This window comes from Pogona vitticeps, chromosome 6 (genome assembly GCF_051106095.1).
Source record: "Pogona vitticeps strain Pit_001003342236 chromosome 6, PviZW2.1, whole genome shotgun sequence".
In the NCBI taxonomy this organism is placed as follows: domain Eukaryota; kingdom Metazoa; phylum Chordata; class Lepidosauria; order Squamata; family Agamidae; genus Pogona; species Pogona vitticeps.
In genome coordinates, this window is record NC_135788.1 from 91,745,820 (window position 1) to 91,771,822 (window position 26,003).

The window sequence follows — 26,003 nt, forward strand, 5'->3', positions numbered from 1 at the left end:
GGGCGACGACGACGGCGGCGCCCCCCGAGGGCTCCAGGTGGGGGATTCGGACCGGACGTGGAGAGGAAAAGGAGGCGGCGGGGCTGCCGCCGGCGCCGCCGCTTCTGCAGGATCCGGAGCCTGAAGGCGCAGCATCGCCATGAGATCCACCGTCTACAAAGCAACCGCGGCGGCAACGACCACGACGGGGCCGGGCTTGCTGGAGCCTGGCCCGGAGGAAGAGGAGGAGCCGCCGCCGCCGCCGCATCTTCGCCAGCCTCCGCCTCCCGCGCAGAACCAGATCCCCGTGCCGGCCCCAGTGGCTGCAGCAGCGGCGGGCCCGAAGGGCCGGGCGACCGTCCCGGCGGCTGCAGCGGCCGCGGCCCCTGGGCAGCAGCAGCAAGAAGGTGGTGGTGGTGGTGGCGGCGGCTGCTGCTGGGGCGGCCTGGTCCCCTCGCCGTGCCCGGCAGGCAGCACTCGGCAGGCGGGCGTGGGCGATGCCGCCGGCAGCTCCCGCCCTTCCAAGTACCAGGCGGTGCTGCCCGGCCACACCGCAGCTGCCGCCGCCGCCAGGGACGGCAAGCGCGGCGGCCCCAACGCCGGACCTGGAGGAGGGCCAGCGTCCCTTTCTCCCACTCCTCCGCCGCTGCTGCCGTCGTCGGCTTCCGCCACGGCTGAGCCCGGGCAGCCGCCGCCGCCGCCTCCTCCTCCTCCTTCTCCTCCGGCACCAGTGGCGGGGGGGTCTCCGGCCCCTTCGGAGCCTTGCGGCAAGTGGAAAAGCGGCAGTACTACCAGCAGCTCCGGTGGTGGCGGCGGCGGCGGCGGGGGAAGCAGCCTTCGGAAGAGCCCCATGGGGGCCGGCGGGGGCGCCTCCAGCCAGGCGGCCTGCCTTAAGCAGATCCTGCTGCTCCAACTGGACCTTATTGAGCAGCAGCAGCAACAGTTGCAGGCCAAGGAGAAGGAGATCGAGGAACTCAAGGCCGAGCGGGACACAGTGAGTTGGATGGTTGGGAACGGGGTGGAAGGGGTTAATGTTCATCAGGTTGGAGGGAGCGGGGTTGGGTAGGAGGATGTGGCGGCTCAAGGGTTAATAGTGAGGCTCGGTGCAGGCTAGTTTTCTTAAGAGTTAATGGAGAGCATGCACGCGTTTGGAGCCTAGTGTTCACAGTGGGAGGGGTTAATGTAAATCGCCGCAGAGGCATATGGGGGCTAATGGAGGGTTTCTCATTTGGCTTACAGAGGGAATGCAATTAGGGCACGATGGGGCAGACTGTACTGTCACTAAGACTAGGGGTGGTCTGTGACTTTGAAGCCGGTTCAGGAAAATATATGATGGAAATACAAGTAATGTGGTGAGCAGACACTAGTCAGGAAAAATAACTACTGTTAGGGTGAATCATGGAGCAGGAGGTGATCAGAAGCTCATTTTGGTCAATAACTATGGTGGATCCTGCATTATTCAATCCCACCTCCAATCTAATGAGGCCTTGGGAAGTCTGTGCCAATTAAAGGGTTAATGTGGAAAGGTGTGGTCATGAGATTATTGGAAACTTCTAGTTAAGGGTTAATGAGTGACAACACATTGGTGGTATAGTGCTTAATCCAGGGATTTGTCATTTGAAGGTGGGGGTCAGGAGTGTTAAGTGAAAGGAAATGTATATCATCCATAGGTCCCCAAAGTGGTCTATATGGACCCCCAGGGGTTGATTTTGACTTTCAGGGGGTCTATGTCAGAAAAAAAAAATTGGGGGTGCAAGTTTAGACTTGTATTAAGGCTTTGCAGGGGTCTAGGGAAAACAAATAAGTTGGCAAGTTGTCTACGGGGCGAAGAAGTCTGGGAACCTATGTGGGATAGAAAAGGCAAGCAAAGGACAGTTGAAGGCTTAGTAGGAAATGGGAGTAAAAAGTAGTGTGTACTGGCAGCCAAAGGGGGCTTGGCACTCTCCAGGTTAACAAGCGACTAGGAAAGGGTTGACAACCTGAGGGTTAAGTTGCAGGGCCTGCTGGGTAGCTGGATTATCTGATAGGTGGAGTTAAGGGCACTGAAACAATCCAAGCCCAGAGTATGGATCTGGGTGAGGCTGTAGTCATCAAGGAGTTAATCAGCAACTGGCCAGGCAAAGCACAGTGTCCACCTTGTGAGGCCCCTGGAGCTGAAAGAGTACTGTTGTGCAAGTAGGGTTAAATTAAGTAACAGTCTTGTGCTGTTGGGAGATGTATGGTACAAACAGGGTTAATTTAAAGGGACATTGGCTGGGAACTGCACAATTTGGGGGGGAGAGAAGGAGAGCACTGAACAAAACAGTCAGCTGCAGTGAGTGCTATCTGAACAGTAGGGGAGGGTGTTTTTAAAAAGGAATATGCCAGTTTTAGGTTTAGCAGCAGTCATCCATTCCCTGATCTTCTATTGATGCTCCTTTTTCACCAGAGCACCATCCTACTTTTTTATTACAACTGTTGCAAAATGATTCCCTGTGTGGTGTACACATGCAAGGTGTTCTTCTCCACCCTTGCCCTGGCACTGTGCAAGCCAAACTTGTCTTCCCCATATCTGGCGAAACCCAATTGTTCAGTCCCCGACTTTTGCAACGTGAGAGAGTCTAATGGAGAGTTTTGCTGCTACATAGAGACTACAACCATATTGGGATGTATACAGCGAGCATAAGGGTGGGTAAAATGCTGCCTAGCCCCTTTAATCTGTTACCATAAGAGCTGAATGGGACACAGGGTGAAGATTGGGGGAGATCTTCAAGATCAACTGCAGATGAAGGTTGGTTTCTTTAGTTATTTTTAAGATTACTGCTGCCTACAGCAATGGTAGTTCAGTGAATAATGTACATTTCTAAATTGCAAATATAGAAATAGCTGTTTGGCTTGTCTTCTTTCCTACCCCTGTCCCCAAATTGCCACAAAGGGTTTATAATCCAGGCCTGTATGCATGGCACGTCTGCAGCCTAAAAATAGCCCCCTCTTCCCAGTTTCTGCAGCTGCTGCACCCATTATTATCAAGAAAAGAAGTATTTCTCCTTCCTCCTGCTCTAGGCATGATCTTCAGGGTCTGCCTTTGAAGTAAGGTGGGCTGGTAGTGGTATCTGCTGATTGCAAGAAGTCATAGCAGTTTAATCTTTTACAGTTCTGTAGCAGAAATATGCGATTCAACATAGATAGTGTAAAAAAAAACACAGTCTCCCATCAGGCCTGTGTAACAGCTAACCAATATGGAGGTGCCAGCTGCCGTTTTGCAGTCAAGGATGTGGTGATGGCAGACTGAGTATTTTGCATGCTCTTGTAAAGATTTGAGGGCAAAGGGTGGAAGCAAACCCAAACACACGCATACTCTGAGGAGCTAGAATACACACAGTGCAGATAAATGCAAAGTTTGTGAGTCAGGCTGTTAACTAGAACTGCTGGATTGGTTGTTATTGCCTTGCTGACTGCAGATTTACAGAATACCTGCAGTGGTTCTTTCCTTCCCGCCATGTGCCATCGCCCTCCTCCCTTTTGCATATGGAATAGTGCCAGAATCATTATCACTTGAATTAAGTATTTTAGTTTCATTTGTGCAAATACTTGAATAGTTTTTAGATTATACTTTCCCGCGTGATCTCAGTTTCTTGCATGTTCTTTGCAGCAGTGGGATCTAAAATGGAGGCTTTGCAGAAAATATTTTAGATGATTTGGCAGCACTTTTCTAGATCAGTGTAACCCTGAAATGCTCTGGATATAATTTTGCATTTCTGTTACACTTCACATTAACTCTCTGCTGTCCTTCTGCTATTTTTTAAAATTCCAGTTTGAAGGTTTTGTAATTTTCAGTCACCCATACAGCTCCCGTTTTCTATTAAAGATTTATTTAATGACTGCAGTGTGCCAGGTAACCTAGTGAATAAAATGATGTGGCTGTCTGTGTGAGGGAAAAGGGACAGAAAGAAACGAAGTTCAGGGCTTTGACTGCTAGGAACTGTGAAAAGGGTAGGGGATGACCTTTTATGTAGACCACTTTTAGTCCCCATTTTATAGGGGAACTTACCAGAAGCTTCATATTGAATTCATGGCTGAGTTTTAGGCCCAACATTATTAGATAGTGCTGTATTCCTATTGTAAATGGCTCTATATTTTGTCCTTGTTCTGTGCTGCTGCTTTAGGGATTACCCTCCCCTTGTTGGATGCAGAGCCTGAGATGCAAAATATGAATGTAACCCTTTGGGATTGGTTCCAGAGTTCATGGTTTGAGAACCATGGGAATAGGATCTGTTCCTAATGCTGTTGAATGAACATGAGCTGAAGAAAAGTAGAAAACTTTTTGTGCTTTTTAACATGGAAATAAGGGGACACATGCATATTTATAATGTAAAAATATGGTATCCTATAGCTTTGAAACAAAAGACATTCCCATCACTCAAACTGGGTATCAGCCTTTGAAACCCAAACATACCTATGTATATTATTCAAGGTGAAATATATATGTAGGTTATGTTTGCATCAAGGTAATACCACAAGGTATAACTGAAATGGTCATTTAAATCCTTACTGTCTATTCCATGCATGTACTAGAAGGTACCATAGATTTCCTTTGTAAAGAGGAAGTAGACATTTTCTCTGTGGTAAACAGAGGCATCCTGGCAAAGAAATGTTGTGTTTCCTAATCTGGTAACATTGTCACACAACAGTTGAAGTGCATATTTATTAGCAAAACAGAGTACTATCCCTGATGATATATGTTAAAAATAGTGGTGGGGAGGAGTGGCAGTTCTAGTATTATGGAATAGGTGTATCCAAGTAGATCCCAGTGCTGTCAAGATTTGTCTTTGAATTTGGAAAAAGCCTCAGCACTCACTGGTAAGTCTTGCAAAATTAATTGTATTCAAAGACTGGGATTTCTACAGAACTATCAGTCTGTTTCTCTCAAGGGCCAATGCAGAGTGAATTTTAGCAACTAGGAATGTCATACTCAGCTGAGAGAATGCCACCTTTAACATTTAAATTGCAATGTTGTCTTCACAGCTCCTTGCTCGAATTGAGCGTATGGAAAGGAGGATGCAGCTGGTGAAGAAGGACAATGAGCGTGAGAAACACAAGATATTTCAAGGGTATGAAACAGAGGAAAAGGTTGACCCTGAAATACCAGTACCAGAGAAATTGCCTATAGAATGTCCACCACAAGAGCTTCTGGAGATGTCCCAGCCGCTGCCTTTGAAACACTTCCCATATGGAAGGAATGGGAAGGGTCACAAAAGGTATAGCCAGAGTTGCTGTTACCTGTTTTCAAGCCTGTTCTTCTGGAGAGTTTCATCCATGGAAACCACATTCTGTAAAAGGGCTAAGAATTTCTGGCAGATAAGTATGACATCCTGGAGCAATATAGTTTATAGTCTTCTTTGCAGGAAATCTCAGTTGGGAACCTGGGCATGATTTCTTAAGTACAGTAGTACCTCGCTAGACGACAACCTCGCAAAATGATGAATCTGCATGACGATGAGGTTTTGCGATCGCTATATCGATTCGCAAAGTAGTGGTTCCAATGGCCGATTTTTGCTGGATGATGTTTGGGTCACTGCTTTGCAAACCGATTTTCGCAAGACAACGATTTTGCCACTGATCGGCACTTCGCAAAATGGGTGTTTTCAGGACTGATGCTTCGCAGGGCAGCCATTTTAACAAGTGATCGGCGCTTCGCAAAATGGCTTCCCTATGGGCGATCTTCGCAAAACGACGACGATTTTTCCCCATTGGAACACATTAAATGGGCTTCAGTGCATTCCAATGGGGAAATGGTTTTCGCAAGACGATGTTTTCACTAAACAGCTATTTCTATGGAACGGATTATCGTCGTCATGCGGGGCACCACTCTACAGGAAATATTTCTGAGTAATCTTTGAATTAAAAAATGTATCTGGGATTGGATGCTAATTAGAAATGCCTCCCTCCCTCCTTCCCCTTATTTTTCTAATCTTTTAAGGCAGAGGGAAAGACGATATAATTTGGTGGTATAACATATACTTTCACTACAGGGGAATTTCCATTCAATCCCTGGTATTTCCATGCAAATATCTCAAGTATCAATGAGAGAAAAGAAGTGTCCTGAAAGACTTTGATAATGGCTGTTAGTCAGGGGAGATGGTAACTGGCTAGAAGATTATTAAGAATAACCACAATTAATATTCTGTAGTGTTCCTGAGTATTCAAAATGTTTCACAGTCTAACTAATCCTTGTGGCATCCCTATAAAATAGGTTAATCTTATTATCACCAAATTGGAGAAGGGGAAGTTAATGATAGCTGAGGTGAAATTTCAAGCAGGAATTCTCCCAAGTTCTTTAATCAGTTGATCAATAGATTGAGAAGGTTACTTAATTCAAGCTTGGTTTATGTCATTATGTCTTTATCTTGGCAGAAACTATAGCAAAGTATTTGCTATAGTTTGTCATGCTCTTGGTTAATAAGACTCTGACAGTACTGCTGAACTTGTTCTTTGTTCTTTTATAGTTCAGAGGGCCTCCTTTCCTAAGTCTATGTATCATTCTCATAAAAACTGTAAGACTTGGGGGACTAATGAATTTAAACTTGTCTTTTAATAACGAAGTACTTAACCCTATGCATGGTAGCTCCTGTGCAGAGTTCTACATTTGCTGCTATAGACTTGTTCTTGATCTTCCTGCAGAAAGTCTCCGTTTGGAAGTGCCGAGAGGAAAACTCCAGTAAAGAAGCTGGTGGCTGAATTTTCAAAAGTCAAGTGTAAAACACCAAAGGCTTCTCCACTGAAAGACGAACCCAGCAGTTCTTTAACTGAATCAGTTAGTAGGCGTGAACTGCGAAGTCAGGAGACTCCTGAGAAAGCTCAATCATTGGGGGATGCTCCACTGAAATCCTCAGCCTCTTTGAAAGGGCCTGGGTGTCATTCAAAGGACAAGAGTTCCTACAGTGAAATAGAAGACTTGCCCTACCTTTCCACCACTGAAATGTACTTGTGCCGGTGGCACCAGCCACCTCCTTCACCGTTGCGAGAACCTTCTCCCAAGAAGGAGGAGACTGTAGCAAGTAAGAGGCTTGCTTGTGCCTTTGTGATGGTTGGCCTGAGGTTGGGATGGTGGGGGTGTGGAACTCCTTTTCATTTGGTGGGGGTCTGCATAGGAGTCTCTGAATATCTGAAGAGAGATCGAGGGCACCTTTCACTTTCTGAGTGATGCAGCTGTGGGGTCCTAGACCTCTGGCTGACTAATACGGAAACCTTTCAAACCCACAGCATTCTGGAACAGGTATGGGCAATGTATGAAGAAGATCAGCCACAATGTCTAGTGAGCTTGGTGATGTTTCTAAACAAGCACGACACTTGCGGCGGTTTGTGCTCACAGTATATGTTATGACCATTCATTATTGTCGACAAACTGTTCCTCTTCGTAATGTCTTATGCGGCGGGTGGGCTATATAGAAAAGATAGAGGTTATTAGTCAACCTGTTAGTTTGTGGAGTAACACAAAACAGTTCTGTGCTAAAAGAGGCATGCTTGCTGGACTGACAAAGAGGTCTGGTAAGGCTGAAGTGTTCCAAAAGAATAATTTAAGCCTCTTTTTGTCTTGATTCCCACCATTGCAGCCAACTGTTGGTTTATCAACTATTTGGGGTGCATTTCTAAGAAATTTTTTGTACACAATGAATGGGGTTGCATAAAGAGTTCCCTAGTGGTGATTGTGCTGCTGTAGCACATACAACCTGTAAGGCATGCTGTTGTTCACTTTGAAATCAGCCTACCTAGTCTGGCAGGATGTTGGTCTTTAATTGGAATTGTTATTCCAGATTTGTACTTTGACCTGAAAAGGTTGTTCAAGCGGCATTGTTGCCTTTTGAGGAGGGGGGAGGGAGAAGACCACAAACATACGTGGTTAAAAATGGAAAGGTTGATCTCACATTTTAGGTTGAGCCTGTAGAACAATTGGTCAAGAAGAATTACATCACCAAACAGAAGTCTGTTGTCATGTACAGCTTCCCTATGAGTGCATGTGTCATTTTGGGTTGCAACAAAAAGATGGGGAAGAAAACAAATCACAAATCCTGTGCTATCAACATGTTAAGAAGTCATATGATGTATGTTTTCTGCCACTGTTTACTAATAAGTAACATGTAGTGAGGTCTAATATACAGTGTAGGTGGGAAGAAAAGGAGCAAAACACATTTTAAAATTGCTTTTTGCATTAAAAGGGGTAGTTCTGCATGTAGAAACACTTATGCAAATGAATACCATGTATACAAAATTTGAATTTTATGGGGTTTTTTTTGCATGCTTGGGTTTTGTTTGTTTTTCTTTTTACAAACTTCAATGCTTTTAATATTTTTAAATATGGTGTTTTGTCTCCTATTTCCTCCCCCCCCCAGGAGAGTGCAGGTGATAGAAAGGGTGTGGTTGTGTGATAAGTGATGGGATGTTCAATATCACTAAATGGCTAAAAGTCATGGGTAAGGGACATGAAGGGCAAAGTGTTCCTTGCATAATTATGTTATAAATGGCCCAGAGAATGCTCTAGCACACTGGTTCTTAACCTTTGTTACTCAGATGTTTTTGGACTGCAACTCCCAGAAGCCTTCACCATCAGCTCTGCTGGCTGGGGTTTCTGGGAGTTGCAGTTCAAAAACACCTGAGTAACCCAAGGTTCTGAAGCTGAGGCTCCAGTACTTTGGCCATCTAATGAGAAGAAAAGACTCCATCGAAAAGACCGTGATGTTGGGAAAGTGTGATGGCAAGAGGAGAAGGGGACGACCAAGGATGAGATGGCTGGACAGTGTCTGCGAAGCAACCAACATGAATTTGACACAACTCCGGGAAGCAGTAGAAGATAGGAGGGCCTGGCGTGCTCTGGTCCATGGGGTCACGAAGAGTCGGACACGACTAAACGAACGAAACCCAAGGTTAAGAACCACTGCTCTAGCACTATGGGATAGTATATAAGTTGAAAAAACAACAATTTAACTATAAAACATGCACAAATCTACCATCTTAGCACTTCTCTTAGGTCTTATTCCCTGTGGTCATTCTTCCATGTTGTATTCAAAGCTCTGTCCATTCCTTCCCTCAAGTCATTCTGTGCAGATATAATGTGTGCTACACTTCGTGTTCTCAGAAGATTATTTTGAAAGGACAGAATGGACTATAAAGATTCTCATTTACTCCCAGCAAAACTGAAGATTCCTCAGATGTATAAATCTATTGTTTGTTGTCAAACATCTGGTATTTACTGTCACATGAATTGGTTTGAATCGAGCCATCTTGCAATCTTGTTTTTTTTCCTTTTTTTCTTAATGTAATGGCAAACATGGCATATATTTTAGAGAAGCTGTGCAGCAATTTCCTTCTGGGAGTTGAGCAAGTGATTTTTATTTCATCTTTACAGCAGATTGGGGAAACCTTTTCTGCTTACAAACAGCTTGTTCTTAAAACCTGAGTAGCATTTGCACAATAGAATCAACCTTGAGACCTGGCCAGTCTTCCATCTTTTTCTTCCACAATGTAGTTGTCTGCTTAATCTGCTCTTGTTATCTTGCAGTAAGCATTAAGAGGAGTTTGGAGAATAATCTTTTATGGGGTCATTCCTTATCATAATAATACATGTGCTAAATCTTAAAAACTGCTTGTAGAGCTGTTCAAAGGTCTCTTCAGTCTAGCAGTCTGCCTTCAATTGGAACCAGCCCATTGCACCTGGGAAGCTCACAAGCTACTCTTATTATGTACACAAATCAGTAATATAATGTATTCAAACAGAGATTTTACACCTGATAATTGTGGCAAATAACTGTCATTCTTCCTGAGTCTCTAATCCTTTTAAAAAAGTAATCAGTCCTGGAGGCCTTTGCAACATCCTGTAGTATAGAGTACTGCAAGATTTGTAAGCTTGTTAGTAGTCCTTCAGGTGGTGACAAGGGTGATTTAAACTCCAAAACACTGGTAAGACTGGACATGAAAGACATTTGTGCCAAGGAAACAATTACCTTGAATATTCTGCATACATAGATCAATGGTCAGCAGGGCTGCGCTGAGAGCAGAAATCCTCTGAAATTCTCATCTGTGAAGCTTTTTGAAAGCTGCCATTCAGCCTTGTGTGTAGGTGGAAAATGTGATGCTGGTTTAGAGAATATCCAGCAGATGATTAAAGCAGGCTTGTAAAAGACCTGTTCACCTAGTTACTGGTGCCAAATAAACGCTAAGCCTTCAGTAACTAGACAGAACTTTTTGTAAAGTGGAAGAAAATTGACTTCCTTGGTCTTTCATGCTATTGATACTCTACTTTATGAATAACAGTTATATGTAGCAACTTCTGTAGGCATCCTTCAGTCTCAAGAGACTATGGTATTGTGCTCTATATGGAGGTCTTGGAACAGCGTCTAGTGTGGCTGAGAAGGCCAATTCGAGAGTGACAATCTCTTCCACACTGAAGACAAATCCTATCTGTCCCCTGAGCAGCTCCCTGATTTTGTTGGTTTTGGGACGGCCTCTTTGCCTCGGCCTGCTGTACAAATGTCTCTTCAACTTGGGAGAGGCCATGATGCACTGCCTGTCTTCAGGCTGAACACTCAGATGTCAATATTTCCCATCTGTTGAGGTCCATTCCTAAGGCCTTCAGATCCCGCTTGCAGATGTCCTTGTATCGCAGCTGTGGTCTCCCTCTGGGGCGATTTCCCTGCACTAATTCTCCATACAGGAGATCTTTTGGAATCCGACCATCAGCCATTCTCACGACATGGCCAAGCCAATGTAGACGACGCTGTTTCAGTAATGTATACATGATGTAGCAACAGATGGATATTTATAACTAATAACTTTTGTGGAGATTCCTGGTGTGGTGTAGAGAGGATGGAGTGACAGACTAGGACTCGGGAGAACAGGATTCAGATTCTTTTTCAACCATGGAAACTGACTGGGGGAGTGGAACTGGTAAAAGTACTCCATAAATATCTTGCGTACCTTGAAAGCCTTGTTAAGGTTTAATTAAGTTGGTTCTGAGTTGCTGGCACAAAACATGCACACAATTCAGCCCGTTACAGATCCTTTTAACTGCACAGTTCCTGGAGTTATTTTGAGTGCTTTGGGGTAACAGTTCTTGTTTTGAGGGAGAAGTTGGTCATAAAGAGCATTAGACATGTCTGATTGTGACTCTAATGCACACCCGCTATCAGAAGGGGGGAGCCTTGCCATTCAACTCTGAATTGTTCATATTTTGAGAGATAGTAAGCAATGTGGGGCTGCTCATGTGTGCTGCACTTCAGTTAAATACTACTGTACAGTACTTGGTATTATTTCCATACAACTCTTAATTATTTAAGCCCATATACTATAAAAGCCCACATGAGCAGCTAAATAACTATCTCACAGTGGAATACAGAGTCTGAACAGTGCAGAATTGAAAGGCTCCACCACAAAACTCATTAGGAGACTTGATGCAAATCCTTTTAACTTCAAAGGATGTTTGGGTATAACATAGAATGGTAATATGAAACTCACTTGGAGCACTTGGATAGAAATCTGTAAAAGCAGTTTAACTGGAAGCTGTGAAGCACAAATCATCATGTGGCCAATACTGGAAAACCTGGACTTCTAAAGAGGATTGATATTAGTTAGTGCTGCACTGGTGGGAGGAAAGGGCAGACAGACACCTTGCTCCTTGATGGTATGCAATGACGCAACTTTGTATCCCTTTGAGCAGTGGAATTGAACTGCTGGATAGCTCCTTGGTTTAAGATTGGAAGTTTGATTCTCAAGTGTGCCTCCTTCACAGAGGCTGGCCTTGATTATCCAGACGGTCCTTCCCAGCTCTGCAGTTCTAAGATCATGATGATTTGCTATGTTGTCTGATCTTTATTTCTCCATGTAAGTTTCTCTTTCAAATTAGCAGTTCTGACACTTCTCTTCCCCTTTCCAGTTCCATCATGGAGGGACCACACAGTAGAGCCTTTGAGAGACCTGAATTCTTCAGAACTTTTGGAGGTATGTTAGTAAAGAAATAGTCTGAGAAAATGAAATGAGAAATATAGCTGTGCCATGGGTAATTGGGAATAGCAAGACATGCAGCAAGTTGTGGAAGAAGGGAAGGAGCTATGCAGATCTCCATTTCAGCCACTAGGAGGGTGGACAGCCATGCTACTGTTTGAACATTCACCAGACGCTATCTCCACACTTACCAGTCACTCTTTACAACTGGAAGGGAATTTCATATAGGTCTTCTAGATTTCTGTATCTAAGACTGACAAGCAACCATTTTGTATTCATTTGATGTTCTACCCTGCTACCAGAGTCTAACCTAAAGTGTGTTGAGGTGTTTCAGAAGGGTTTCAGAGGGATTCTTGACAATTGGCAGGCTGCTGGATCAGATAGTTTTTATTTTGAATTGTCAAGAATTTCACACATCCAACTTGTAAATACAGTAATGAGATTTATTGAGGTAGTGGTAGCTAGAGTCTTAAATGCCAATGCTAATATATAATCAGGATGTGTTTTACAATTTATGATTTCTGGTGCTTAAGTTATTAAGCATAGTGGGGACGGGGAAGTACCAAAATGGATAGCTTAGTGGTTTAGATATCTGGCTGTGGTATCAGAGATTGGAAGGTCAGTTCCCCAATTCTAGCTCTGCAGTTCTAAGATGACAATGATTACTACTACTGTATTACTTTTTTGACTCTTGTATAGACCTGTGTGCATCAGGACAATACAGTCAACTTACCTACAAGGTGCTTTCATTGAGATCTTAGTTCCTTACAGTCAATACTTAAAGTATATGTGTGTGTGTGTGTGTTTTAATATACCACTCCCACTCCTATTAGTGCTGCAGCACTACTCTGGGTGGTTCACAACAAAGTAGCATATAATTTTTTTAAACCAGAAGTGAACATAGTAAAAATGCTGTAATAGTTGAACGTCAGGTGTAATAGTAATGGTATTTAAAAATCTCAGCAGCAACTCAGCATTCCCACTTTATTTAAGCTTGCTTCTCAGTGGTGCCGTGACTTACAAATGTCTTGACTTGCGACCAATTCGAGTTACAACCAGTTCCAGTTGCAAAATTTTGCTTTGACTTGCAATCGGCACTTTCCATTACTTTTACTGGCATGGCAAAGTATGATTCCCATTAATTCCGAGGCTGGCAAGTTGCTGCTATGGCAGACAGTTGCTTTTGTTTTGACTAGATTGGTCTCTCCACCTGTGGGAATAGCTAAATAGTTCCATAGTAATTTACTATAAAAGCCCATTGAAACGCATTTAAACCCGGTTAATACGTTCCAATGGACTGAAAGCTCACCCTCCAGCGAAGATCCTTCATAGGGGTGGCCATTTTCCATGCTTGTGCGTTTTCCATTCCTGTGCAGTGAGGAATCCATCCCTAAGCACAGCGGGGGGCCATTTTCGTCAGCCGGCGGCCATTTTGAAACCTGACGTTCAGCTATTTTTGATCGTCGTAAAGTGAAAATCGGTTCCCGAAGCAGGGAACCAATCATCGCTAAGCGAAATCCCCGACTGTATAGGCAAAATGCCTGAGCATAAGGTGCTTAGTGAACCAAAATGGTCAGGTACCAGTTTGTTCTTTCCTCATTTTAGGATTCTAGGAATTTTTTCTCAATTGTTTTGTATTCTGTTATTTGTTTACACGTTCACTTATGAAGGAGATTCTTTGTGAGACAATGTTATTTTACATTGACCTTGCTTTCAGACTTTGCTGAAGAGCTGGCTGAATGCCCTGCAGTGGCTTTTAGTAAGCGGCTGTTCTAGCTTGATTTTTAAAGCACAATATGCATGTTCAGGGTTACTTTTTTACAGTCCCCTTAATTGCTTTAGCATTCTATACATAACAACATTTCAAACCTTGCCAGCATTGAAACACCGAACTTGCAAAAGTAGTCATTTGAAATAGTGAGTGTGAAGCATTTGCAGCTCTCTTACCCATTTTTCCCCACAACAAATAAACCAAAATTCTGCACCACTTTCCTAGCTTAATCACATGCCAGGTTCCTCTGTAATGTGTGCCATTCTGTTCTCTCATGTAGCATCTAATTACCCTTGCCACTCTTTTCTAGCTATACTTTTGTACCTTTTAATAGTGAGTTAGCAGTTTATCTGAAAAGCTTTCCTAATAGGTGTTGTATAGTTATTAAAAGCACGAGAGTTCTGTTGGGTTTCAAATTGGCAGCCTGGCATATCAACTCCTGTTCCATCCTCCTCCAAAATGAGACAGTGCAGAAAAAAAAAGATTAGGGCTCTTGCTGTGGTGAGCACCTAATATTGAGACTGGTTTAAATGCCTTCTAGGAAATGAAGAGGAATTATGCTCAATACATAACACAGAATCATGTTTAAGTATTGAGCAATATTATTATTAAATGATATTGCTGAACATGAGGAAGTGGATTTGTCCATAAAAGCTCACATTAAAATATAGCAGTTAGTCTTTAAGGTGCCACAACATTTTTGTCTTTACATTTTATTTTTCTTTTGTTTTTGCTGATATGCTAGCACAGACTTACATGGCTCTCTCTTGTAAGACTATCATTATTAAAAACATTGTTCCTTTTACACAACTTTTCACAGAATTTAGATGACAGCGTCTTCTCCAAACGGCATGCAAAGCTGGAATTGGATGAGAAGAGGAGGAAAAGGTGAGGGAGAAACACATGCAGCAGTTGGTATCTAGGAAGCTTTGGCAGCTACTTTTCTTGGAACAAACACCATGTCTGAAATGTTCTCTAAATAAGACTGTTATCCATTACAGAGAGCGATGGAGCATAGAGTATGAAATAAAATGAAAAGTTTCACCAATGGTGGCTGAATCATTTTGCACAGTTTCAAAAATGGTGTGACTTTTAGACTGAATTGCCATAAATTAACAAGTCACTGTAGATGTGAGTTGTTACACATTGACTTGCATGACTCGGTCATGCTGAATCAGCATGCAAGAGATAATATTGATGGGTATTTCTTTACTTATGGCAAATTATACTGTTTGGGTAACTGCAAAGAAAATCTCAGCCAATAAATCCTATCTCTTCAGATTTAAATAATCCTTATTTCATATGGCTGCTAGGTTACATTTTGAGGGCTTTGGGGAAAGGGCCCTGAGGGTGGTTTGATGAGGAAATTGGAATAGCAGGTAAGTCTTGGAAGCATAAAAAGTTCTATTATCATGATGTAATACAAAGATTCAGGATAACTTAATAAAATTTGGGGTGAATTTAACAAAAGCAAATACTTTCCCATACTACTTGCAAACTCCTAGCCACAGATGCTGTGCTAGATTTTTCTTTTGAATTACAACAGTGGAGAGCAGTGACTGCTACCCTTACTATTGTTGTCCTCAGCTAAATTTTTAAAAACTGTCTCCCCTCTCTTGCTCTTCTTCCAAAGGTGGGATATTCAGCGGATCCGAGAGCAAAGAATTTTGCAGCGACTGCAGCTCAGAATGTATAAAAAGAAAGGAATTCAGGAATCTGAACCTGAAGTTACCTCATTTTTCCCAGAGTCAGATGATGGTAAGTGCTTTAAATAAGGTTCTTCTTTGTGGCCTCTGTGATTCACACCCTGGGTAATCTGTGCATGCATGGAGCCTTGTTGGAAGATTATAGAGCTTCTGCGGTAGCAAAAAAACACATTAGGGCAGACCCCTCCCCCTTACTATAAGTACCTTGGCACCAAGACTCCCTTCAGTTACTTTCAACCGCCATGTTGAGAGCCTCATAGTGATCGCATCTGTGAGTTTTCCTAAAGTGAAAGAGAATTTATTTTTTTGATTCCTTTATTACTATTATTTTTTTAAAAAAAGTTTTTTTTCTTTTTTGCTGTGGCCTTACAACCAAAGCTCCCCCCTTTTTCCCTTATTTTCATGGCCCCTGTGGGCCCATTTAAACATTGTGTGGTCTGTGACAACAAGGTCTCACTTTCTGATGCCACGCTAAATGTCTTTTCTGTCTCAGTGAAGCCCACCAAACCTTTTCGTGCCCTCACTGTAAGAATTTCAAACGCAGAGTTCTCCGTAGTACTCTTTCTAGCCTTAAGCTTCTGCTTTGGGAACAATCGCTCGAGTCTACAAAATCTATGGCTCATCCTGCCTGTAAGTCCGTCTCACAGGCTAAGGCCATGGATAAAGCCATTTCAGAGACGGTGAAACAGTGCCCTTCTTGCCACGCCATCACGCTCCGATGCCCCTTCGACATCCTCCACTAAGGGGCATAAAGCCAAACATTCCATGCTGAAACCCTTGACATAAAAAAATGACCACCAAATGGAAGCTGTCCACCAATGTGCCATTGGCTCAAGAACCCTCACCACTGAAGAAACCTAAAGCTTTGAAGGTGAAATCCCTGAGGGTTACTTCCCTGCAGCTCCCAGAATCTGGGGATCTGATATGCATGGGTTTGGATGAAGAAGTGCTTCCATCTCATCAACCTTATCCATCAGTCACCAGAATGGAAAGAATGGGCGGATCAGCATCACATCCTCCCTGGCTATCCCTCAGCAATCTGGCTCTCCCAGCAAGCCCTCCTTGGTTGCTTCTCCCAACATGCAAGGAGTTGAAACGCAACCTGATACTGTGCCCTACTCTGTTCCAGCAGGCCTACCACCTTGGCCTCCGATGCATTATCAAGGGCACTAGCCCTTGAGAGACTGGCAACATATCTTTGTGTGCAGCATTGACCCATGCTCAGCACTATTATCAGGTAGCCATTTGCCCCAATCAGGGCTCAACTGATAAGCCTGCCAAGCACTAGCAACTGGTTGGTCTCCCCGGTTCGATGTCAATGCCACATTAGAGGCCTCACCCATGGCAGCCATCAATGTTGAAATGATCTTACCTTCATGATTCTCAAGAGATTCATACGGCTTACTAACAGCCAGCATCTGAAAGACAGAACAGCCAATCAATACTCCTCAGCTCAGGGTGCATTTGCAGCTCCGGTGAACCATTACTCTCCAGGTCGTCAGTAGGATCGGGATTGATCATCCCACTCAGGATCACCAGCGTCTATCTACTCCATAGTTATCCAGTGTTGCCCATCAACATACCATCTTGGCAGCAATGTTTATTTCAACACCATCAAGGTATTGGCTCCGATACAGGCAATCCTCAATATCGACCATTGTCCAAGCCTCCATTTTGCTACCATCGAGAAACTGGCTCTGATATGAACAATCCTCTGTATTGACCACTGCCCCATGGATGCCTCATCAATGTTGATACTGATGATCCTCGACATCAACCACTGTCCATGGATGCGCCATCAACATCCAGACATCGGTACCAATATTTCGAGGCACCGCCACTTGATATTAAGGTCAGTCATCAGTCCACGGATTCTCGACATGGCCGAACATTCCGAACAGGACTCTAGACTGCAAACGCAATCTATTTTACTCACGTCACCGGAGTCTGACTTAGCAAATGCTGACCCTCCATCTCCAGCAGAGGACTTTCAAACTTATGCACAATTAATGGTACACATGGCTAAGTTCCTGGATCTCCAAATACACAGACCCACAACTGAGCCACCAGATCATCTCTACGATCTGATCTCCAAGGACACCACAACTCCCGTTCAGATTTCTATGTTACCTCTTAGCACTAGCCAACGCTCGTGGACAAAACCAGCTTTGTCTCACTCAATGTCGAAGTGTATCAACAACCTTTATTGAGTTCATGATCCAGGAGTGTTTTTTCTTCAGAAACAACCAGCCCCAAACTTGATCTTTGTTGAGGCTTCCCAGTCTTGATCTCAACATCGTCAAATTTTCATACCGCCTAATAAAGACAGCAGGCGAATTGACTCCATGGGCAGATGGCTATATTCTTCCGCTGCATTCACCATGAGAGTAGCCAACTATCAAGGAGCCATGGGTGCTTACCAGCGGTTCCTCTGGGACAACACGTCCACCTTCATTTAAGCTCTTCCAGAAGACAAAAAAATCTTGGCTCAAACCTTCCAGCAAGAAGAGCTTTCAGTTGCCAAACAGCAAATGTTGTCAGCCAGATGTACTGTCGATGCCACAGCTAAATCTATGGCTACCTCTGTGGCCCTTCAATGTTTTTCCTGGCTAAGAACTGCTGGTCTTGCTGAAGATGCGAGAGCGCGTATTGAAGACCTCCCATTTGACGGGACAGATGTTTTCAGTGCTGAAACAGATGACATTCTTGAAAATGCTCAAAAGAAAAGCACAGCTGCTAGATGCTGGGGAGTCTAGCCTACATACCAGCAACGTCCCCAGCACAGTCAGTGGCAGCACCCCTACAACTCCTACCAGAAGTTCCATCAAGAGCTTCAGAGGCAAACTTCTTACACAACTTACTACAAACAACAACCTTACCGGGCCATTTTATGAAGGGAAGCCATTTTGCAGATGCAGAAAAAACATCGTTTTGTGAACAAACGGTTTGCGAAGCAGGGACCTAATCAACGTAAAGCAGATTTCCCCCATAGGAACCATCATCTTGCGATTGCAATAGCAATCGCAAAAAGTGATCGTCAAGCGATTTTGACGTCATGAGGGATAAGCGTCTAGCGGGGCACCACTGTAGTCTATTATCAGCTGCCAACCTCTTCAGCAGCGCAATTTTTCAAACACCCTACTCTCAGGCATTTCCTTAAGGGTCTGTCGAACATGTACCCAGATGTGTGCCCACTCCCACCTCAATGGTCTTTGACAGTGGTACTGCAACAACTTACTAAAGGCTCCATTTGAGCTCTTAGCATCAGCTGATCTTAGATTTCTCACCTTGAAGACAGTGTTCCTCGTTGCTATTACATCGTCTCGTCGTGCCAGTGAACTTCCAGCCTTAAGGTCTGATTACCTTCATCTTCAGTTTTATACAGATAAGGTTAAACTGTTTGTAGATACAGTATTTCTTTTCTACTTAAGGTTGTCTCCCAGTTTCATCTATCCCAACTGTTGGTTCTCCCATTCTTTTTTCTATCTCCATCTACTTATCAGGAGAGAATCCTTCATACCTTAGATGTCAGAAGGGCTCTGGCATTTTATTTAGCCCGTACACAACCTTTCGGCGTTCAGCCCAACTCTTCGTCAGTTACCAACTCCCCACTAAAGGTCTTCAAGTGACCGCTCAGAGATTTCCAAATGGGTTGCTTTTACCATTCACCTAGCATACCAGCTTGCTCGATTGCCAGCTCCTCAAGTTAATTTGCCCTCATTCTACTAATTTGCCCTCATCTATAGCCTTTCTTTGTGGCGTTCCCCTTCCAGACATCTGTGCCTCTGCCACGTGGTTACAGCCGTCTACATTCATCAAGCATTACAGATTAGATGTTTGGCAAAAATCTGATGTGGCCTTTGGACGTGCTGTGCTATCCTTTACCTTGCTGTGACACCCTCCTCCAGGTAAGACAGCTTGTTAGTTACCCAGGGTGTGATTCAGAGAGGCCACGAAGAAGAACGACAGGTTACTCACCTGTAATTGTAGTTCTTCGAGTGGACCTCTGTGATTCACACATCTGACCCAACCTCACCTCTGTCACGCCATGTAGCTATTCTATGTAGCGGTTGACCTAACTGAAGGGAGAGTCTTGGCGCCAAGGTATTTATACTGGGGGGGGGGGGGGTCTGCACTAATGTCTTTTTTTTGCTACCACAGACGCCCTAGAATCTTCCGACGAGGCTCCACACATATATGGATTACCCAGGGTGTGAATCACAGAGGTCCACTCAAAGAACTACAGTTACAAGTGAGTAACCTGTCTTTTTTTGTCCCATCCCTGAAATGCTTGGACAGGGCAAGAAAATCCTGTTGTGTCCAAATACAATTCCTATTTGAATGAAGCTGGATGAGTAATATTCTCCTCTGTTCTTTCTCCATTTAGTTGAAAGCTTGCTGATCACCCCTTACTTGCCTGTTGTAGCATTTGGCCGACCATTACCAAAATTAACCCCACAGTAAGTATAACCATGTACATTAAAATGGGACAAGATAACCCCCTCAAAGTTAAGGATCCCTCAAGTGAGGTGGCTTTAAATATATCTTCCTTTTCAGAAGGTAATCTTGTTCCTGCCTGTGTGAATATATTGTTTGCTCACCTGTGTTCCAGATTTCATGGTGGTTTTCCAGTTGAGTCAGAGATGAGAGTGCTAGGTTTCGCATCCTCTTACCATAGGAATAAATATCCTGTGTAGCTTATGCTATAAGGATAGTTACATGGTTTCAGTAATCTAAATCCAATTGTTAGTCTGAAATAACAACTGTTAGAGTAGACCCCTTTCAGAAGTGATTCAAATCCCATTCATTCAGTAGCTCTGCTCTTGTTGGTACTAACATTTGATATGGCCTACTAATTTCAAATGCAGAATGTAATCCAAAAAATCCAGAGAGATCACATGGTAACCTGCTACTGACATCTTGAAAATCTACTGGCAGTTTTGGAATGGCACTAAGCATGTTTGGCAAAAATCTACAAACTACTGATCTTCTGCTAATACAGAGGAAAAGTAGAATGACATGGCAAGAAAAGATACAAAGATGCTTATCTTTATGTTTCAGTGGGAAGGAATCAGCATGAATGAGGCTGTAATTTGGATTAATGTTAAAACCTAACACTTTAAATCTTAATTTCATCAATATTATATAAGACATAAAATATTCTTTAAAAATTTGTCAAACAACATCAAACCAGGGTTGGCATGTCACATCTTAAATGCACATCTGTACTGTGAACCTCTTCAAAAATTCAGGGACAAACTGCTGGACATGACAGAAGCAGTGAATTATGATTCTGTTTGTAAGACTCATACTTGCTGATACTTAGAAACTCAGTGATGAAAGAGGATAATAACTTGGTGAATAACCTCTTAGCTGTAACTTTAATACTAGAAAGATATAAATTACACTTTGCAATAATGATGAAGTTGTGATAAATGAAGAGGCAGGTTGGGATGATGTCATGTCAGTGTGTCAATAGAAACAATTAGCAGTATTTTGGAACAATGGGGACCTCAGCTGAGAGAATATGTGAAAAGTTTGTCAGCCTCAGAGGTTTTCTGCTGTATTGTTATAAAACGTTAACCGCTGATTATTTATTTGTTTATTATCTGTTGACTCATTCTTAATGGTTCTCTTGTTAAATATTTGGGATTTTAGTTGTCTTTATCACACTTCTTCTATTGCCATATAATGATTATAATTAATAAAAATCTTTAGAACAAGTACTTTGTAGTTCTAGCATAGTAGGAAGCTTAAAGCAACAAGCAGGCCTGCCCTATTGTCATGCCAAGGGCCTTTCAAGGAGATGGGCTTCAGTGGTGTGTGAGGGGGAGGGCAAAGAAATGAAAGAACCTATTATTATGTAGAATGAAGGCAGAAATGGGAAGAGTTGAGTTTACATCCCAGAGGAGTTCAGTCTCAGGAAAATGTAGTGTTATGACTATGAAAAGTGGGGGTAGCTTTCCACATTAGAGAGGGCAATTTTGGACTGATTTCTTTTTTAACCTTCTCACTTGAAAGCCTTGGTGTGGTTTTAAATACCAACTCCAGATACAGAACTTGAAAGTTGAGTTGTTCGATCATTTATCTTTCTTTGCCATCACTAACCACTTCTTTCTTGGTAGGAATTTTGAACTGCCATGGCTGGACGAGCGAAGTCGCTGCCGGTTAGAGATGCAGAAAAAACAGACACCTCACAGGACATGCAGGAAATAGGTGTGTCCAACTAGGAGAATCCTCTGCCTCAATGGTTGGCCTGTGTTGTATGCAGCAAATGGCAGAGAACTGTGTATGTTCTGTCATGTCACTCTCACCTGCCCCACCTCGATGTATGTTCTTGTTCGTTCTAAATATTTTTTAATGTTTACCTGTGATCTCCTTCTCCCCCCCCAAAAAATGTCCTTCATATCTTTTCCACTATTTCTTTTACTTGGGAGAAAGTCCTGGGGTTTGTATAGGCGCAAAGGTTGACAACTGGTTGAACTGTAATTGTCCATGTCCATTTACAGACTGTGAAAAGGTGAACAAGCATAAAAATATAATGAAACTGTTCCCTTTGGTAAGTTACCACACATGCGAAACCCACTTCTACTTTCATGCGGTTCTTTAAAATATTTAGCCTCCTAGTTAAGGCAATAAAACGGAGAAAGAAGGTGTGATGCATCCAAACACATTGGGCAAAGAGAGGTTTCCATTTGACCTGCTGCCTGTTAGCTGGTCTCCTATAAAGTATCTGCATATAAATCCATGCTTTTCCTCCTGCCTTTTTTGGTTCTTCATGTGCTGCTGTCGTGTTTTCATTTTTAAAATGGGCTTATCCTGTTCATGCCTTCTGCTTCTAATTAAAGGAGGGTGGGTCATTTAGTCTTGACTTTGTAATAGTGACCACAAAGGGCTGTGTGCCTCTGACCAGTCTGTCACACCATTAGTTTTGTCAGAACACTTGTCGTAACCCTGAATGCTGTGTCATCTTGCCTTCAGATTCTTTTTTGGTTTGCTTTACCAGCAAAGTCTTTAAATAGTTTTTTCTGTCAAACTATATAGTGTGGCCTAAATGACAGGTTTTAAACAAAAGAAATCAAACATTGTACAATTATTGTTTCTTAACAGAAATGTGGAGTGTCAGTACTGCCTGATATACTGACTTTTAAAGCCTGCTCAACATAGGTAGATAACCGACACATGGCATTGCTAAGAGGCACAAATTCCATCTCAAAGTATGACCTTCCCTACTACAGCAAAGCACCAGCTGAATGTCACCGTTTCTGAGAGGGACTAGCAGCTGCCATGTGCTTTTGTTCCCAGACTAGGTAACCTGTTGCTGTAGCGAAGGTTAGACGTGAGAGAGAAAAGGTGGAGAGAGCCTTTCCTCCCACCTAGAAATAAAGAGATTTATCCTCATAATGCTTCTTGCAAAGGATTGTGTTTCCTTCTCTCATCCTCAAGTCCACTGCAATGCTGTTTATACTTGTTTGCAAGGATCAAACCTGTTGGAGAGGAAATTATGTCTCTGCACTTGACTATATCGAGTGACTCCTAGAGACAGCAACCAATTTTCTGCTCCTTACTCTTTTTTCACATTAAGTTAAGCCACTGTAACTGCTGAAGCTTTGATTTATAACTTTTTGAAGCATGACTGGCATTTCTTAAGTAGGTCCCAGGTATCTTTTCAGTAACTGGAGATGAAAACCTTCACTCTGTCCTGAGATCAGGGAGCATGCTCATCTGCTTGTTTCAAGTAATTGCAGGAAGCTGCCATTGCCTCTATATGCACACTTGTGTGCTTAAAGGAGCACTAGAATTAACATCTTTCATCTAAACGGAAAAAAATTCCTGGGATCACTTTACTGGATTGTTGAAGATCCCAGTGCAGGATGGTGTTCATTCTCTTTGGATGCTAAGAATATTATGCAGGAAGGACACTTATTCAACAAATGTGTTCTTCTTTCTTGAATATTTCCCTAGCTGATCTTCTCCTTTTCTGGGCTATGTTCCCACAAAATTTGAAAAAAGGCTTTTTCCCCACAGGAGAAAAAAGGTAGCATACTCACACATGAATGGAGTCGAAAGGTCACAAGAATGACTTAGACTTTCAGATAAGAAGAACAGATTCTCGTTTGCCAAGTAGCCTGTGTAGTAGAGGTAGTGCACAATGCTCGCCTAATTTTATTTTAAATGAGGCTGTATTCAGATTGCTTTTTTAGCATGCCAGCATGCACCCTTAAGTGGTTTTTTTAACCCCCTATTGTTATGCCTGGATGTATAAAATGAGCAAGCCTTAAGTAGAGGCTGCTTGAAAGTGTTTTTGATTTCAGAGCTGTTCTGCTAGTATTTCAGCCGACTTCTACTCTAAGCACAAAAAGTTTGCGATACCAGTTCTTGGTTCTAGATCCCATTTGGGGCAGAGGGAGGAGAATGCTTTTGCGTAACCCAAAAAACGGCTTTTATCAGAAATGCCAGCCTGTGTTCCTGAAATACAGTAGTGAGATTTACCTGTCCCAACTTCAGTCAGCAGAATACTGACTTTCAAGAAAAAAATCCATTTAATACTTAACACATGCAACATGCACGCACACATATATATGAAGAGATGGGGTAGGTATGTGGAAGTAGGTAGGGGCTGTACAAAGAGTTTGCAGTGGATTTTAGCTAGGACGAGGGGTGGAGGGAATAGTCTTTCTCCCTTTAGGGAGTACAGCACTGTGAAATTCATATTTTAAAAAAGCCCTTGCAAATTAGATCTGATTCTCTGTTTAAAACAAAACATCGCTTTCTTTAACCAAGTTAATGCTAGGTCTAAAAAAGAAGTGTAATTCCCCTCCTTGTTTTTTTGCCCGTTGACATGTGGTTGTCTGCAAATGCATCCTTTTTGATACCATTTTAAATATGTAAAATCAGTTGTCTTGTAAATATCTTATAAAGGAAAAAAGTTTGTAAATACCAAATCTGTGGCTGTTAATGTTTTTGTTTTTTTTAATTTTTTGCTTCAGTTCATTTAGGTTTAACAGTGTTAACAGGGAGTATTAAAAGAGAAATTCTGCTTGTATGTTTAAGCAAAATTGAAACAATTTTTTTACAATAAAATGAAAAGAATATTAATGATTTTGTAATGAGTTGTGCCTTGTTTAATAGACTGGATACAATTTTGATGACTAAAATCAGTTTCAACTACCTTCTTTCAGATGTAGAGCAGTGGTTCTTAACCTTGGGTTACTCAGGTGTTTTTGGACTGCAACTCCCAGAAGCCTTCACCACCAGCTGTGCTGGCTGGGGTTTCTGGGAGTTGCAGTTCAAAAACACCTGAGTAACCCAAGGTTAAGAACCACTGATGTAGAGGACTATAATAGCTTTTGCTTTGCTAGATGTGCGAAGGAAATATCCCCACAGAAGTCTGAGCTGTGGGGACATAAAATGCAAAGAGTAGGAGGTTTGATTATACATAGTGCCCAAATGCAAACAAAACAGTAACCCACTAACCACAGCAGCACTGGGTACAAGAGTATATTTCATTTTATCCATGCAAAAAAGGCTACTACCCTCAGTAGAAAGCTTAGACCTAAGCACATTCAAATTGAGTAAGATGGAACTTGTTCATGTAAACCCTACTTAGGCAGCTTTAGATAGCAGTTCTCTATCCTGAGGTATTTGATTAGTCATCAGAGTTTGGAGATCAGAAGTTCTGTATCCTAGACAATTTTAAAAAATTAACCATCACATCTGTCTGCCCCTCAGCATTATCACTCCCAAGTAATAACAAACCAGAAAAATATCTCAAAACAATGAAAGCATATACCACGAGGCTGAAAAAAAAAATAGATGGATCAACATCTGGTAAAATACATGAGAGTTTGCAGTTTTTCAATCAAGGGTAGCCCAAAAGCTATCTTGGCAATATGCTCTTGCAACAAGTATGGGAAAGGTCAGATTTCATGTTAAGGACCAGTAGGAGAGGGACAACAATAAAATAAAATTGTGCCTTTAGTAAAACAAAGCTATGGTATAACAAAACTTGGAAAGCCATGTATTCATCTGGCTGTACCATCTCAAAAAATATACTTTTAACTTCAAAGATGCAGAATATGGCAACCAAAATGATTAGGATGCTGGAGAAACTTCCCTGTGAAGAAACATTCTGTTTGGGACTCCAGTCCAGGAGAAAAAAGTGAAGTGGCATGACAGATAGTATAAAATTATGCAAGGTATAAAAAAAGTAAATGGGAACTTAGTATGCCCTTACCATGTTAGAGCTGGGAGTTACCTAATGAAGTTCGCTGGTGCAATATTTGAGACAAATACAAATATTTAACAAAGCTTAGTTATATCAAACTCTTGTCTTGTAAGTTACAGTGATGGCCATCAGTGTAAATAATGGCTTTAAAAGGACACACTTGTTCTCCATGGGTTTATCTCTGATACATGATGGTAGTACACTATCTTCATGTCTAGTAGGAGAGGATGATTGACTTGATGTCCTGATTGTAAACTGATTAGGCACTGTGAGGAACAGTACTAGGCCACATTAGTTGACAAAATTAAAGGGCAGTGGGTTGGATTTCTATGGACACAAAGACAAC

General features: G+C 42.5%; 1 protein-coding gene and 1 long non-coding RNA gene across 5 annotated transcripts; both read left to right on the top strand.

The window, feature by feature from the left end:
• Positions 1-24,528, top strand: MSL1 (MSL complex subunit 1). Of its 4 annotated transcripts, XR_013537548.1 has the most exons (10): positions 1-973; positions 4,984-5,216; positions 6,640-7,016; positions 11,885-11,949; positions 14,544-14,611; positions 15,357-15,481; positions 19,203-19,337; positions 19,591-19,681; positions 19,817-19,889; positions 21,555-21,648. XR_013537548.1 is itself a non-coding variant. In XM_020805857.3 (8 exons), exons 1-8 carry the CDS (start codon positions 140-142, stop codon positions 21,643-21,645), a joined length of 1,866 nt encoding a protein of 621 aa, XP_020661516.3. In that variant the 5' UTR covers positions 1-139; the 3' UTR covers positions 21,646-24,528. The 4 variants fall into 4 exon arrangements, 3 of the variants coding, with proteins under 3 accessions (XP_020661516.3, XP_078233980.1, XP_072860341.1); XM_020805857.3 differs by lacking the exons at positions 19,203-19,337; positions 19,591-19,681 and having other exon boundaries at positions 21,555-24,528; XM_073004240.2 differs by lacking the exons at positions 1-973; positions 19,203-19,337; positions 19,591-19,681 and adding an exon at positions 1,776-2,749 and having other exon boundaries at positions 21,555-24,528.
• LOC144583638 (uncharacterized) lies at positions 8,002-9,551 on the top strand. Its single transcript, XR_013537549.1, has 2 exons — positions 8,002-8,622; positions 8,880-9,551. It is a non-coding gene; the product is annotated as an uncharacterized LOC144583638 (long non-coding RNA).
• Positions 24,529-26,003: the final 1,475 nt, after the last annotated feature.

What these genes read in the sequence shown, in the direction of transcription:
- MSL1 (XM_020805857.3), top strand. Translation starts at nt 140, where the DNA reads ATGAGATCCACCGTCTACAAAGCAACCGCGGCGGCAACGACCACGACG. An exon ending in AATGGGAAGGGTCACAAAAG is followed by an intron (nt 5,217 to 6,639) that starts GTATAGCCAGAG and finishes ATCTTCCTGCAG; the next exon opens with AAAGTCTCCGTTTGGAAGTG. An exon ending in GATGAGAAGAGGAGGAAAAG is followed by an intron (nt 14,612 to 15,356) that starts GTGAGGGAGAAA and finishes CTTCTTCCAAAG; the next exon opens with GTGGGATATTCAGCGGATCC.